At 44.6% G+C, this 17121-nt stretch overlaps 1 protein-coding gene across 13 annotated transcripts in view; it reads left to right on the forward strand.

Moving 5' to 3' along the window:
* The window catches only part of MAST4 (microtubule associated serine/threonine kinase family member 4), a 623464-nt gene that overhangs the window by 391373 nt on the left and 214970 nt on the right, over positions 1–17121 (forward strand). For 2 of the 13 annotated variants that reach the window (XM_051853677.3, XM_070056812.2), the window contains exons 1-2: positions 1005–7129; positions 11263–11343. The exons of 10 other annotated variants lie outside the window; for them this stretch is intronic. In XM_051853677.3, the coding sequence (XP_051709637.3) occupies positions 7083–7129; positions 11263–11343 (128 nt within the window). In that variant the 5' untranslated portion in view covers positions 1005–7082. Of the gene's footprint in view, positions 1–1004; positions 7130–11262; positions 11344–17121 lie in introns of those variants that run through there. One more of the 13 variants, XM_089313239.1, reaches the window with a different exon arrangement.

Raw genomic sequence — 17121 nt, forward strand, 5'->3', positions numbered from 1 at the left:
CACTGCAGTCCCCGGCCACAGCAGAGAGCTGGCCTGGAAGAGGGGCAACCGGGACAGAATCCGGCGCCCTGCCCGGGACTAGAACCGGGTGTGCCGGCTCCACAGGCGGAGGATTAGCCTAGTGAGCCATGGCGCCAGCCCGCAGTGCTGCTCTTACAATGCATTTTAAAATTTGGTCTGTAGTGTTGTTATTTTGCTTTCTTAAGTTATAGAAGAGAAGACCGCGTTAAAATGAAAGCTATTAAAGTTATTTCTGATTGTGTCATTTGGTTATGTCAGCATCACAAGTGATAGACTATTCAGCCCACGCTGGACTAGGAGAATGGATTTGTTGGATCATGTGCCTTGAAAGTTCAGATGTCCAGCTTCCTGTCTACCTTGATCTACAGCGGAAACAGTTTCACTGATGCCCAACTCTGCTCATGTATGTGTGTGCTCTGCCCTTTGGGTGATGGCAGTTGTCAGTCTGGTGGTCACAAGACAATGGAAGATGTGTACTTTCTTTCTTCAGTAGTTTGTCTTTAGCCTGAGTCATCACAGCGCATCCTAGAAGCAATCATTGCAATCAGGGATGGAGAACAGGAGGACATCCCGGTGTCCCCAGAGAAAAACCGGGAGACAGACTGGGCATGAACAGCAAGCAGGCACCGTGCTTCCTGGTTCAGGGAGTAGCTCACTGGTGCATGGGTCAACCTAATAGCATAGTTGCTAATGTTCTTGGTCTTCACTGGTAGGAAACAATAATTTTTAATTGCAGTTCTGGTAAGCAGCATCAAGTTTCACTCCCGAGTACAAATTAAAATCAAAGAGGAGTCTTACTACCAGTTTGGAGATGGGGATGGAAAGGTAGCCAGCCCCAGTGCTCACATCAGGGAAGTCTCCTAATCCACAGACTATGGCCTTGTGTCCCGGAGACAGCATCCCATGGAGAAAACCTTGGACACTTTAAATTCCCCCTTTCCCTCGCACATTCTTTGTGCTTCATTTGCTTGGTTTTTTTTTTTTTTTTTTTTTTTTTTTTTTTTTTTTTTATGTCTGTTGATAAAGCTTTTGATTCACAATGATCGTGAGGGAGACATTGTTGTGAGGAAGAAAATCTCCAAATCTCAGAAAGATGGGAGCGTTCCACCATGTCTAAAATGCTGGTCTGAAAAGAGGAGATTACAAGTGCATGACAATCAGGCGATGCTTCAGTGAAAGTTAATGCTGTAAAAGCCAGGGATGCAGTGAGCGATCACCAGTAGCTCTGACAGCTAAGCTTTTTTTCTTTTTAGAGTAATTTTTATTCTTATCAAAATAATGTATATACAGGGTTTTAAAAACCTAACAATGCTACTGGACTTATGTAAAACCAGAGTCTTGCCTCACCCCTCCCCACTCTCCAGTCCTGTTTCCTTCTGACCTCTTTCTTTTAATAATGTTCTTCACATTTCACAATAATGCATTCAGGTTGTTTTTCCTTATTACCAATTTTGTACATTATATGTTGACTTCTTATTACAATACATGAAGACTTAACTCGTTAAACTGCTTCATTATCTATGACCTTATTTTTCCATATTTCAACTGCATTTTTTTTTGACAGGCAGAGTGGACAGTGAGAGAGAGAGAGAGAGAGAGAGACAGAGAGAAAGGTCTTCCTTTACCGTTTGTTCACCCTCCAATGGCCTTTGTGGCCAGCGCACTGTGCTGACCCGAAGCCAGGAGCCAGGTGCTTCTCCTGGTCTCCCATGTGGGTGCAGGGCCCAAGGACTTGGGCCATCCTCCACTGCACTCCTGGGCCACAGCAGAGAGCTGGACTGGAAGAGGGGCAACCGGGACAGAATCCAGCACCCCTACCGGGACTAGAACCTGGGGTGCCAGAGCCACAGGCGGAGGATTAGCCTGGTGAGCCGCGGTGCCGGCCTCCAACTGCATTTTTTAAGGTTTCAAAAAGACAGAGTTAGAGAGAGAGAGAGTGATAAAGAATCTTCTATCTGCTGTTTTACCCCGCCTGAAATGGCTGCAAAACTGGGGCTGGGCCAAGCTGAAGCCAGGAGCCAAGAACTTCATCCAGGTCTTCCATGTGTGTACAGGGACCCAAGCACTTGGGCCATCCTCTGCTGCTTTCCCAGGCACATTAGCCTGGAGCTGGATCAGAAGTGGAGCAGCCAGGCTTACCCGCTATACCTCAATGCAACCCCTCATTCCCTAACTTCAAAAGAGTTATGGTACTATGAGACACTTGAAAAAGTTTGTGGAAAAAATATTTGTGAAACAAATAGAGGGGACTGGTGCTGTGGCGCAGCGGGTTAACGCCCTGGCCTGAAGCACCGGCATCCCAAATGGGCATTGGTTTGAGACCTGGAAGCTCCTCATCCAATCCAGCTCTCTGCTCTGGCATGGGAAAGCAGTAGAAGATGACCCAAGTCCTTGGGCCCCTGCACCTGCATGGGAGACCTGGAAGAAGCTCCTGGCTCCTGGCTTCGGATGGGCGCAGCTCCGGCCATTGCGGCCAATTGGGGAGTGAACCAGAGGATGGAAGACCTCTTTCTCTCTCTCTGCCTCTCCTCTCTCTGTGTAACTCTGACTTTCAAATAAGTAAATAAAATCTTTAAAAATATGTTTATTGTAATGCAAAAAAATGAAATCTGTGCATAATTTTTCACAATACACATCTTCTGTGAGCCTTTTGAAGACTTTATGTATGCACGGATTTCAGTGTAGGTTTTTTTTTTTTTTGGCAACAAAATAAACCTATCTTTTAATTCCAATTTCCATGAACTTTCTTAATTCACCTTGTATTATGGTATGATGTGTGGTTAACGCAATATTCACTGTTTATGCTTTACAGTTATGTAGGTATCAGTTTCCTGGTGGTGCTGTAGCAAATTACCATAAAGAGTGCCTTAAAACCATACAAGTTTGTCATCTTGTAGCTCTGGGATCAGAAATCTGGGGTGGGTCTTACAGAGCTGAAATCAGAGCCCTGCTCTCCTCTGGGGCTTCAGTGAGGAATCTCCTTCCTCAGCTGTAGAGCTGGTGAGAGCCGCCTGCCTTCCTTGGCTTCTGGCCACATTACTCCAACCTCGACTTCTTCCGGCCTCCTTCCCTGGGTCTCCTACCTCCTCCTTTCTGCTCATCAGGGCTCTTAGGGCTCACTGGGTCCATGTAGATAATGAGGGTTATCTCATCTCCACATCTGCTCACATTGGTGAAGACTTTTTACCGCACAAATTTATATAGTCACAGGTGCTGGGGACTACAGTATTGCTAAAGGGCTCATGAGTGTGTGTGTGTGTGTGTGTGTGTGTTAGCTGATGAGCCAGTGATTACATTCCATTTGTGTTGTAAGTGTCTGGTTTCCCTACACTCAGTTGTTGGAGTTTCCACTCCCCATCTCGTTGACTGTCACCCATGATGGCAGCATGTGTCATCATTGGAAATGATCTCCTTTGTGGCCTAATTTATTTCCCCTGATACATGGAATGCACACATGTCCCTTTCTATTCCATCTTCTGTGGTCTCTCTCACAGGTGGAGCAGAGACTGCTGGATCCAAGTTTATTAAGTCTGAACATGACAGTGGTGACGCCTTTATCTTTCCTGGGGTCTGAATGGGGGAAAAGCAGGGAACATACACACATACACATCCCCTTTTTGAATGCTTTTCCCAAATGTGTGCATCTTTTCTTACTGAAATTATTGAACAATCAGGGAGTTTGATGTCCTCTTTGTCTCTTGCCTTAGGGTTTTATGTATTCCTTATGGAAACCTTGAATCTAGAAAGCGAAAGAGTAAGAAAATACTTGACTGGGCAGACCCTCCCCTTGATTTCACCTGCAAAGTCAAAACTCTTATGTGTCAGTCCCATTTGCACCTACCTGGACCTCTGATGCACACAGCTGGCTTTGCTCTTGTACCAGCATCTTTGAGGCCTCAGAGCAGGGGCAGGGGTGGGGAGAGCTTATTTTATAGGTAGGCTGGGTCATCTTGGTTTGCAGAATTCCCAATCTAGGTTGCTGTTCTTAAGTGGCATAGAGACCCTAGTAATTAGGTTTCTGTGACTAAGACACTTCTGGGGCCCTGGCTATAAAAAGCTGTTCCCTTTGAAATCAGGACAGAAGTGTGTACGTGCACTGTGGTGAGTGACATTGCTGAGAGAAGACACCAGGGATGGGAAAGGAAACGATAAGACTTCTCACCCCCTGCCCAAGCTGAGTGCAGATGGAATCCAACAGAAAATATTTACAACTGGTTGGTGCTGGGGAGCTTCCTGCAGAAATGGACCCTTGCTCCTGGGGTGCGGATTCTAGAATAGCACTGTTGATTTGGGGCTGGACTGGATGTAGAGGCCTGGTTGTACCCCAGGGGGAATTGGCGTGGTTGGAGACTGCTTCATGCATGTTGCTTCCAGAGGCTCTTGATGTCCGGAGTCTCTTTGTGATGTCAGTGGCCCTTAATGATCCACCAGCTCACTAGGGTTTGAAAACTGATCAGTTGGAGAACTTCTATAAAGAGAATCATTTCCCCCTGTGCGAGGTGCAGTTCATAAGGAAAGCAGGAGAAATGCTGGTTCTTTCACAGTGTGTGGGATGAATGGGATCGATCTCTGTCTACTCCAGAGTGGCCCCTCGCTGGCTGGCTGGCTGGTCTCTTCCTCCCTCCCCTCCATCCTGACTGTAAGCATTGGTATGTTAGAATACATTGCCCTTATCATTGCTATTGCTCAGTTATCCTGTTTTGGGCCAAGTATGCTGGATTGTTCATTTGGCTTTTGCTCTGAATGAGAGGGAAGAGGCTGGAGGTTTTTGAACAGAAGTGTGAGACAGGAATGTTGGGAAAGAGCATGCTGGAGTTCACGTGGCCCTCAAAGTGCAGAGGGTGCTGGGAGGAAGTGCAGAGAGCAGGTAGTAGAGAATTCCAGCAGTTGAGCCAGGACCCTTTGTATCTTGCTTCACAGTGGGTTAGGTGGAAAGGATGGAGAGAGTATGGATATTTATGCCAGAAGGAGGCTTATTTGGGGGTTGGGGCAAGATGGTGCATTTGCTTTGGGTTATGTTAAATTAGGGATAGGCAATGCATGTTAACATTGTGTAGTCCATTGGCCGTATGGAACTGAAATTCACTTGAGATCTGTGTGTAGCAGTCTGCTGAATAATATTGTAATGTGTGTCCTGGCTTGTGGGTTTACCTTACAAGATTAAAGAATTTGAGAGTTGAGTTTTATTTATTTATTTTTAATCTAAGATTGTGATGGGTTGGTTTTCTCTTTTATTACAGCCTGGTTTGTGGCACTCATGCTTTCAGGCCTCCTAAGGAATTTACTCTCTCTGCCTTTGTGTTCCTTGACATCTTTCTTCTTTCTTCCTGTCCTGCTTTTTTAGACTCAATTGCAATGGTTTTTGACTCATTTGCGACCCTCTGGAGGCAGTGTCTGTCCGAGGACTCTATTTCCGGAATGAAATTGTTGCCTCTGAAAGGCTGGAGGCTGGTTCATTCCCTGAGCCCACACTCAGGGAGAAGTAGGTACCCAGTGAACCCCTGCAGATGCCATACAGTAAGTGGGCGGCCGTTAGGGTTTAGAAAAGGATTCTGGGAATATCACATAGATGTCCACCAGCCCATAGGCACCTTTGTCAAATTCAAAGCAGGTGGTTCCCTGGAAGGGCATGGACCAAACGGTGACTTTGTGAAAATGAGCGAAACGGGCTAGAAGGAGCCCAGAGCAAGGTGCAGGCTCGGCAAAACTGGGACCAGGCTGGGGTTCAGCTCCACCTGCCTCCCTGTCCGGCACTCTTGAGCAGAACACAACCTGCAGAACCACCTGTGGCATCCCTGCCTACGGAAGCCTTCTGGAATCACAGCCAGAACGTGAGGATCTAAATCCTAGCACCATTGCCTGTTGTGTGTCCCCAGGTTCTGCGGGAAGATGGAGTTTGACTTCATAACTGCATAACCTTTGCAATGTACATGACTTGGGTTTACTTAGTGTTTGAGCCAGTTTGGCTGTGTGTGTTTTGTGTGTGGCTGTGGCTTTTGTGGTTCTTGAAAACTAGCTTTCTTGATAAAGGAAGGTTCTGAGTTCTTGTGCGTCTTCTCAGCAGCCCACTGGCTGCCAAGTTTTAACACATTTTGAAATGGCTGTGAGGAAGTGAGTCAGATACGTTCTTCATAGACAATGGCAGTACACTTCGTTCCAAGTTCGGAATAGTGTGAAAAATTTTGTCTCTTGGATAAATACAGAATGAAACTTCCAGGCTTTCAAAGTGTGTGTTTTCTTTCTCCTCCCTTATACAAGTTAGATTGCTTTATGAAGTGCACAGCACTGAGATGCTCTTACAAATCTGCTTTTCAAAAAATAAATATCCAAGCTCCTATGCCTTTTCTTCTTGCATTTCTGGTTGTTATTTTCTCATTGGAGGAATCTGCCTGTTCAAGGGAGTCCTTGCCTCAAATGGGTTCACCTTCCCCCAGATTAAGTTAGTTTATTCCTCTTTCTGATGATTACCATATATAGAAAAAAAAAAAGACCCCAATTATATCTGTTCAGTACCATGCCTTGTGTCTTGTGGGACGTAAGTAATTTTGTGAACTGCCGGGAAAAAAATCAGCGCAACTTCCTTGGGGTGGCTCAATTCTGCTACCCATGAGTGTAATATGGAGGTGGAGACAGTCCATACTGGCTGACATAAACTCTTTTTAAGTGTGATACTGTTGCTTTATGATTTTTTTTTCCAGCGTGCGTGGTGCCAAGGACTTTGCATTTCCCTGAGGTGAAAAGTGGGTCTGTGAGTAGAGCGACTTTGTTAAAAAAAAAAAAAAAATCCCGAACCCAATTACTTGCTATGCAGAGCTGCAAGCCCTGTTCTGTTAAGGCAGTGAGTGCAGTGTGCACCGGCGTTAACCTGCCGAGAGCAGCCGGCACCTCCTGATTACGGCTGGAGGTGGAAGGACCCAAACTTACAGGGCTCCCCTCCCCCCCAGAGACTGTTAGTCCAGTCCTTTGGAGAGGTTTGATGTAGCTCTCTGTCATCACCGGGACGCTGGCTGCCGCGGACCGTGTGTCATGGTTACAATAGAGTGTGCTCACACATAACAACCATGAAAGCCCAGCGGGAGCGGCTGCAGATTCCGGGGCTGACCTTGGAGTAAGTATTGTCTGCCTTTAATATGTGAACGCTTTCTGCATGGCACAGCCTTTCGGGCGACCAATAGCTCTTTAGCGTTTGTTTGCGCTGACAGTCCGGGAGCACTGCGGTGTGAGGTGGGGGAACCTGTTTTAAATGCATGCCTTTTGCTTACAGCCAGCGTGGAAGCCCAGACCGAGCAGCCCGCACTGCAGTGTGCTGCATATTGAAACTTACTGAAGCTCAGTTCTGGAAACAGCTTAACAGCTCATTGTGAAAGAATGTATCAGTAGGCCGTGGTGTATCTGTCTTTTTTCTGCTCCTCTCTCCCTGTTTGTTTATCTGCATGCTGCCTTTTTTTTTTTTTTCCTAAAGAAAGGCCCCTGTCTGCATTGAATAATGGAGGACATGGCAGTGGATTAGAGTGCCAGAGCAGGGTTATTTGTGACAGTCATTAGATGTGACCCATGTTCTATCTGTGCAGTGGAATGTTAATGAACCATAGTCCATTTAGAACCCCGTCTGCACAGTTTCCAGGCGCTGCCTGCAGTGTGTTTACCTAGTTGAGCTCCGTGTTTGCTTAGCTGTTTGGTTTTTAACCCATTAACTCATCTGCCTGCCTTCCGATGTGCCGGAGAGCTATGTGAAAACGTCCACATCTTCATCTGTGGCGCAGAAGTTAGACATCTGTGATGCCGGAAGTGTCAGCAAATTTTGATTTTAAATCTGTTAGTCCAGGATGTGGAAGCTGTGAGTTAGTCTGTGCTGGCACACTGAAAATAATAGATGGAACGCTATAAATCGGGTAGAAAAATAGCACAAATATCCCTCTTTCAAACTTACAGTTCAGCTAGAAAATGACATTTTTGTGAAATCAGCCCGGTCCCGATAATCTGCTACTGGACCGCCTCCAGGTGCAGACTGCAGCAGGGGAAGGGTGACCGGTTCCAAGTATTAATTAATTAATTAATTATGCCCCTTGAGTCTGTAGATGCGTCATACGAGGGAAATGATTTCCGTCGTTAGTAAATTCATAAAAGCACAGCCTTCTGAAGAGAAGACTTTTCCAATCACTCCTGGTGCTTCCATGGCGCGCTGATCTTACGCTAATGAGGAAGTCACTTGTAAAAAGTTGGAGGTTCTTGCAACCTTCCTGCTGGATGTGACGTTGCTGCGAATAGAGAGAGAAGCAGATGTAGCCACTGCCTTCATGCTTTCCCGTCCCCACCCCCACCGTGGCATTCCACCCTCACCACGTCTGTGGAATCTTTCAGTGGCACGCACTCATTCTCCCACGTAACCCTCTTCTCTCTGCGGTCTGTAAACCCACAGCTTCGTGTTTAAGACCCAGGAGTGCTGTCCTCCAGCTGAGCTTCTACCTCTGTGTTTTTTGTTGTTCGTTGTTTTGGTTTTGGTTTGGGTTCTGCTGCATCCTTGTTTTCTTTGCAAGTAGAGTCATTTCACATCCAGCTTTTCCTTCTTTCATTTTGAACATCTTGTTCACATTAAGAAGATACACTTCAAAGGAACTTAAAATTCCAACTCGGTTCTAGCAAGTGCTCCGTTTTCTGATTTGGACCAATGAGGGGTGCCCCAGGTTTGATGACTTTCCACTGATGACTCAGCACGCAGGAGTCAGTGGAACCCGGGGGCTTCCCTGGATGAGGCTTTGGCATCAGGCTACATGCCCCTGGCCTAACCTCCAACTTGGTAAATGTGACTGTCTATTTGATTGGTATGTTTTGTGTAGTTCAGGGACTTGAGATGGTAGAATAGAGGATTACCCTTAAATATCATTAGCTCATAATTTACTTTGAACATTTCATTTGAAGTGTAAAATTACTTTTCAGTAGATAGCCACAGATTCATTCATGAAGAAAGCTCGTTCTACAGCCTTTGAGTACATTCAGCTTCTGACCACGGCAGAGCCAGTCTTATCACTGATGGCATTAAAAGAAGATATAGTGGATGTAATTTTAATTATTTCAGGATCTGATAATAGGGTCTTAACTCACAGATCAAATGTGTAGAACAGTTTTTGGATATTCTCTCATGAGACGTTACTATATTTTGGGGACAGGGAATCAGGAGAGTTGATTCAATAAGCTCTATAACTGTAGAGTATTATTACTTCAGCATTTTTATACTCTGCAGATATAATCTAGAATGTTCTATCTGACTTATTAAAAACATGGGGACAGTTACTGGTTCCTATTTCAGAAATTGAAATCCTGAGTGTGAGACGTGAAATGTATAAATATTTCAAAGAATAATGGATTATGATTTTATACAGAAATGTGTGAGATCTAAATAGCCTACACCTGGCTAATTTCTGAGAAAGAAGGTAGGTTTGGTCCTTTTATGATGTCTGAGAAGAGGGTAGGTTTTTTAGAATTAGGTTTTGTAGTTATTGCAGAGTATTCCTTGCACATGTTTCTACTTGATGACAGGGAATGGTGTCGGTGCCCATGCCTGCCTAGTTTGGTACCAGAAGGGACAGATAAGAGTGTCCAGTACTGCGCTGGCCACAGTGCGCCAACTGCAGTGGCCACTGGGGGGTGAACCAATGGAAAAAGGAAGACCTTTCTCTCTGTCTCTCTCTCTCACTGTCCACTCTGCCTGTCCAAAAAAAAAAAAAAAAAAAAAAAAAAGTGAGATAGAGTGATGGGTGTATCAGTCCACATTCTTGAGAACTTTCCAATGAGCTGCTAAGTTGAGTCCAGTATATTTTAGGGCACAGATTTTTGAATGTGCCCTGAATGTCTAAGGAAATCAGTTCCTTAGTTTACCATGTACTGGCACCAAACCAGAGAATGGTTTTAGAGGATATCAAATTTTACCCTATTGAAACTTCTTATTAAATAAATTGGCATACTTTGAGTAGCAGTTTTATATTTGCATATAGGACAAGCACAGCCAAGTCTCAATTATCCACCTAATGCGAGTTAAAGGTGGCATGAAGAATTTTGCAAATAAGCTCAAATTTGATTTTGACCACTCTTGGCCTACTCTGTGTGCCAGTGAAGGGCACAGCTGGCTTGGTCTGTCCATACACAGCTGCATTCCAAGACCCTTGTCCTCTAAGGCAAGAAAACCCCACGCTGTGTGGAGCCATCATTCAGCAGAGGGGCCAGAGCATACTCCTCAGGAAACTCACTGCACTACAGTAGCAGTTTCTGTGTCTCACTTCAGCCTCAGAGTTGGGGTCAGAATACCTAAGTAATGCTTAGCTCCATTGGTATCTGAAAAATAGCTGGAGTTGACTAGTATCAACTTCATATTGGATAGATCTTTGGCAAGAATTCCTATAAGTAACATAAATACTTTAGGTTTCATTACCTCCCTAACAGAGGGGAGACATGAGGCCAAAAAGGAAGGAAAAACAAATTTAAAAATGAACTTCGTGCTAGTAGTCCTGTTGTGAATATTTGAGAATTGGCTGTTGAGTATATTTAATGGTTTGGGTGGGTTGATGGGCTACAGAGTTGCCATGGTCCATTGGTAGCTGAATGAGAAAATCTCTCTGGAAAGAAAAATAACTTCTTGCTAGACATATGAAATTTTGAAGTTCTTTATTATGAATATCAGCATAAGAACTCTGTTTGTCCCTAGTCCTGAGGGTCACAGGAAAAGCATTGTTGGTTCTTTGTTATAAGGAATCTCACTTCTCCCCGCAAAGTGCTTCAAAACTTATCTTCCGAAATGAAAGTGTTCACTGCTTTGCTCTTTAAAAACTACAGTTATTTCATTAGAATTTTTGTGTGCGGTGTCTGATAAATGTTTCCCTTTTGTTATGTTATGGCTTTGCCATTGATTCTTAATATGGAATAAAATACACTTTTCTAAAATGACACTGGATTTTCAGTGATGCCAAAATCACATGTCAGGGATATCTGCCTAGTTGCTTCCTGACAAGAAGGCTCAGATAAAAATGGCAGCTGTAGTTTTTAAAAGGGACATTTGAGCAGGAAGCCTCTGACATGTGCTGTATCTCAGGGCACCAGAGGAGCGCAGTGATTCGATGATGACCCAGTGGTGCGGAGAGGTGGCCCGTAGTGATTCTGGTCTCAGGGGAACACGGTCCCTGCAATGAGCTGTGCTATTTTTGCCACAATCATTTCTCCCACTTGGAATGACATTATTTTAACTTTCAGTCTCACTCCAAGGAGCCTGAGTCCAACCCCGTCCAGCCCAGGCAGTCCCTGTAGTCCTCTCGTCGCTTTTCACTTTTGGAGGTAAGCGTGCTCAGGGCCTGCCCAGGGCGGCTTTCTCTTTTATTCGCTGCTTTGTGCCAGAAGAGCTTTTGACATTTTGGACTCTGTAACACACCTTGAACAGATTTTTCGTAATTGTTTCCCTGGCATTAATATTGAAAGTGAGGAAACAGGGTGAATTGTTTATTTGATGACTTAAAGGATCACTACGAAAATGTACTTATTGCCTTTGGCACATCTTAGCAATGTTTCACGTGGTGTTGGGTGGTTGGCTGTTTGACTTCTGTGTATATCTTAGTATTGTGTGTGTGTGTGTGTGTGTGTGTGTGTGTGTTGCTTTCTTAGGAAATGATCTAAGCTAAATTCCCATAAATTTTCATCAATCTCTCATAATGGTGCAATTTATTACAATTTCTAGAAAACATCTCCTAATTCATGTTGTAGTGTCATGATATCTGTTGCCACAAACCATTGTATCTGCAATTACTTATTAAATGGTCTAAAAGGGTTAGCACTTTCAAGTCATTTTCAGAACTCCCATTGATCTATCTCCACCCTCTCGTTTAGAGGCCTGTTAAAATACGTTCTTCTCTTTTCATTAGAGAAATATCCCCAAGGAACTCTTCCTGCATTTTAGCATAGTTTGTTACAAGAATCCATGATGGAAAATACTGCTGGTATGGTATGTAGAGCACTTGTGTTCTAACAGATTTTTCATGAGTTCAATATTTATAGACGTACTAGGTCTTTCCATATCTAATCAGAACATGTAGAGTATCCAGCATCCTCCCACCCCTTTAATCTTAAGGAGAATCAAGCTCTATGTGGTTGGAAAGGGCAACTTAAATAGTTTTATCAGTGAATCCTTTATATTTCATATATATGCAAATGAATGAAAAATTTGTCAGTCATGGCCAGTTCTTTCAAAATACTAACTTCCAAGCTCTAGATGATACTGGTGAAACAATTTAACACATGTGTTGCTCTCCTGTTTCCAAAGTGAGGCAGAACTGTAACTGTGAAGAAGAATTAGCTGGGGAAATGAATTAACGACTTTGAACTTTGGTTCTACTCTTCTGCTGATGGGATTATATTTATTATTGTAAAAGTGACTTTCAGCATGAAGGTTCCATATAATAGCTCTTATAAAGCATCCTCTGAATATAATGGATCTTAAAGCACAGGAGTGTTATTTCTTTGTCTGGAGAATTCCATTGCTCTGGTAATTTGTTTTTGGTGATCTAACCACAAGAAATTGAGCCATCTTCTGGACTATTTATTTTAAGCATAATATGTCTTCATTAGATACACATATTTCCTTTTCTTTTTCCTTCCTAAACAAAATAGGCTATTCCAAACGGACATGGTTTCTTAGGGGAGAAGAGACTTGGACTAAATGCCGTGGTAGTGCCACAGACAGGGTGGTTCTGAGAAGTGTGTTGAAGAAAAGTTTTACGGAAAAATCTTGGGATTTTCACTTGGGAGTGAAGGACAAAACCAGGCAGATAGAAAACATTCAGGAGGTAAGGAAGCATCATCTAGTGTGGTAATCATGTGTTGCTAGCATACAGGGTGAGAGAAAAAGAAACAGGTGGGCTCATGCAGAGATTAATTAAAAATTAATCTTGGGTCATGCTATGTAGGGCCTTGCATATTAAATTAGAAAGTTTGGCTGTCATTTTTTAATCATTCAGGAGTCATAGATTTTTTTTTTTTAAATAAGGAAATGACGGATCTGAGTTCAGGCGGAAGTAATATCCACCTGCCAGCATTAAGACTAGCTTGGATGTTATACAGAAATACCAATGAGGATGCTGATACAATTATTTCATGAATGATAAATGCTGGATTAGGATAATTGCAATGAAATAAACTAAGAATCTTGAAGTGGTTTTTTTGGCCATACCTATATATACGTATGCATGAAATCATATATATTATGATTTGATTTATTCCATCTGACACTGTTGTGAGACAGAAAGGAATATTGCTGCTTTTTCCAAATGGAGATACTAACACACATAGAGATTAAGTAGCTTAACTAGCCTAGGATCCAAAATGAAATCTCAGCTCTCTCCACTGTGACTCACTTAAGATCTACATATTGCTATGAGATCATTTATACTGAGTTTTAATTATCTGGTTTGGATAGACCTTCTGACTAAAGGTTAGTAAATTTTATTTCCCCATTGCCTTGCTCAGTGCATAGAATATAATAAGTGTTTGAGGAATGTTTATTGAAGAGTGACTAAAAGACTGACTAGGACATGAAAGGTGTAGTAGATACAGTGGTGCTAACCAATCAATCACCAGTTAAATGTGCAGTGGCTCAAATGCAATGGAACTCTATTTTTCACTTACAGACCAAAGGCTTGAGGAAGGGTCTGCTCCATAGAGTCATCCAGGGATCTTCAACACATTCAGTTGGTGGAAAGAGAAAGCGTGTGGGGGTTGGTGCACTGCCAGACCACATTAATTGCACACCGATTCTGTTGCACGTATGTAGCATTCTAATCCAGTGACACCTAAGAAAACCTTGTATCCAGGGCAAGGCGGAAATCAGTTTGATTAACAGTTAGCAATGTTTGTTGTAGGCTTAAATGAAAGTGTCCCTGCTAGATGTTTGGTAGGTCATTTTCAGTGAAATATTTTTACTGAGCTTTCAGGTATCATGGACTTGAATGGAACCCAAGGGAGCAGAGCGGGGAGGGAAGGGAATATAGTCATTATGAGCCTGGTCTTGAGCACGTTGCACGTTGAGAGCATCTTAGGTGTGGATATCTGATTGGCAGCTTGCAATTGGTATATCTGATAGCATGGCCTCCTATTTTTACAAACCACAGGACTCCAAGTATGTTCATGCAGTTACTGCAAAAAAGAAAGTACCTGTTCATCCATGCACAGAGATTGATTTTGTTTTTCTTGCATTGACTGTAATGTGTCAGATTTCTTCTTTGCTCCTCTTTGATGAGTGGGTTTGAAAGTCTGGGGGAGTGTAGTGCGGGTGAGTAGTACCCTGTCTAGGCACCTCTGAGGTGCTGACACAGGTTTCTAAGCATCCTCCTTGCATGAAAGCCCTGGAGGCTCCTTGTGCGGAGACCTGGGTCAGCTGTGCTCCCCAGCAGGACTCGCGGGGGTTCTCCAGGTCAGGCTTCCTGAAGGCTGGCTGGGGCAGCTCCAGGACTCAGCAGAATGTACGCTGAGCTTGGGGCATGAGACGTTGCACTACTGCGTGGGAGTGACAGCAAGGCAGAGCTTGGCTCGGGGTGAGAGGAAGCGTTTTACCCAGGAGCTTCCCGCCCATGCAATGGGCAGCCTCCTCAGACAGTGAGTTTGGGGGAGGCCAGGTGCCCAGGGAGCTGGAGAGGTCTTCTGCATGGAGGAGAGGACTAGAACACATTATTTCCAAAGGCCCTTCCACCTTGCAATTTGAACACTTTTTTTTTTTTAAATCTTCCTGCAGAGGCAGAAAAAGAGACAAATAGACACTCTGCAGACTTAAAAAAATGTGTCAGTGTATTAGATAGCAGTAAGAAGGAGAGCATCTTCAAGACCTCCGAAGTGGGATTTATGTGCGCCTTCCGTAGCCACTCTGAATTTCTCCAGTCCCCAGTGCTAAATGAATTGACTGCCATGTTGTAGAAGGCATTTGTGTGAAGATGACCTCAGTGGTTTTGGAGTAATGTCGATGAGTCCTGCACAAGCTCATCAACTGGACTGGGCTGAGGACACAAGATTCCAATGGCAGCCACCTCATTTGTCACCCTCAGTGCCTCTCTTGGCACCTGGCGTGTGTTGCCCTGGATACCAGTACTCAATGACTGTGTTTCGGTTGGGGGGTAGTGGTGTGGATAACAGCCTTGGGAACACCTGCTGTGCGTCCTGGGCTCCTCCTGTTTACTTCTCCCATGCTTTACTTTGCCTCTGCCTGGGGCTCCTGAGGCCTCAAGATGGCAGACACACAGTCAGCCAGGACTGAGTTGGCAGTGGGAAAGTTCTTTCCTTTCTTCTTACATTTTCCAAAGCCTCGTCTCCCCGTGTCAGCTGTGGCAGAAAACACACATGCCACATGGCTCGTAGGATGGTGTGCTAGTTTCTGAGAACACTGGCACTCGGCTGTGAACTCCATGAGAACAATGCTTCTTGTCTTTTTTCATTTTTTCAGAGAACCTAAAATAGTGCCTAACACACAGAGAGAAGCTCCATAGATATGTGTGGACTTGATGAATGAATGACGTATGTTTTGATTCTGCCATCCATGTAGTAAATTATAGCCGTCAAAATGTAAAAACTGAGCAGGTAACAATGATACAGAATGTCAGGGTCAAGGACAAAGTCAGAAAGTATGGTCAAATGAAAGGTAAACCCAAAGTGCCTTAAAGATGATGCCTGGCTATGGAAAGGGCAGAAAAAACTGATCTGGAAGGCAAATGCCCATCTTTGTCGCTTAGTGCCATCCACCTAGCACCTGTAACGGCACTTGTTGTATGCATACAACCCCTGGTTTGCAGTGTTTGTGAAGATGCAGAAGCGGCACTCACTCGGTAGACGCTGTCCTTTGGATTTGGATCTTTTCCCATGCTAGCAGGACACAGGCTGACCCTGTCTCGTGATGCTATGCAGTGACAGCAAGTGCAACTCTCACTCACTCAGCCCAGCGGTCACGAGGGGGAAGGGACCCACACTCTACAGTGCCCTGTCTTGCTGAGCTCAGATATGCCATAGGCTATGCATGTTCAATGTGTTTTCTTTCAAGATATATTTATTAATTTGAAAAAGATAGATGCTCTGTCTGCTGGTTCCTTTCCCAAATGACTTCAATAGCCACAGTCAGCCAAAACCGGGGGTCTGGAACTCAATTCAGGACTCCCATGTGGTTGACGGGGAACCATGTACTTGAGCCACCACCTGCTGCCTTCCAGGGTGTGCATTAGCAGGAAGCTGAAATCAGCACTGAGCCTGGACTTGAACCCAGGCAGTCATACAGAGGACATGGATGGCCCAAGTGGCATCCTAGCTGCTGTACCGAGCACCTGCCCCTCAATGACTTACGAGACAGTCAACGTGTGATGGGCCTATCAGGGTGTAACTCAATCTTAAGTTGAAGAGCATCTGTACTAGACAGTAAATAATCAGTTGGTGATGGTGGTGTTCTCCTTGAATGTGCTTTGAAGGAACAGGAGAATTCTGTTTTGGGGACCATGGGGCTGCTTTTAGGAGTGCGCCCGTGTCCCCTCATGGTGACAGTCTGCCTGTGACTGGCCTCTCTGGCCCTGTGGTGTCTGTGTGGCCCCTGTTCTCCAGTTCTGCCCAGAGCTCTCAGTTAGCTTCATTCATTCATGTTGCCTCTCAGGCCCTGGGTCATTTGAATATGCAAAGAGGAGTCCTAGTACCTGAGTCTTGGCCACTGCCCCTCACATACATGCATTGTGACCTTGAGCAAGTATGAACTACATGGACCTTCAGTGTCTTTGTGAACTCCCTACCTTGCTGACAACAGAAGAGCAGTGGCTAACGGGTGTTTTGGATCACAGTTTTGTATTGGCAGGGGTGGGACCTAGTGGGTCCTGAGTGGTGTGCACGTAAGGTAGCCAGGACTTTAGCAGGGTAGGCAGCAGTGGGGTTTTGCTGAGCACGAGCCCATTTGTCCTGTCACTGCTGCAGCTGTTACACAGCTGCCCGAATCCCCCTCCCTCCACTTGTTGCCATGGTGAGGGGCAGGCCTAACAAGCACTTATCAGACACGTGGTTGTGTGTGATGACTTTGTGTTCCCTTTGCACGGGGAACCTGTAAGTGTG

Source organism: Oryctolagus cuniculus, chromosome 14 (genome assembly GCF_051225735.1).
Source record: "Oryctolagus cuniculus isolate XC-2025 breed Fujian yellow rabbit chromosome 14, ASM5122573v1, whole genome shotgun sequence".
Classification (NCBI taxonomy): Eukaryota; Metazoa; Chordata; class Mammalia; order Lagomorpha; family Leporidae; genus Oryctolagus; species Oryctolagus cuniculus.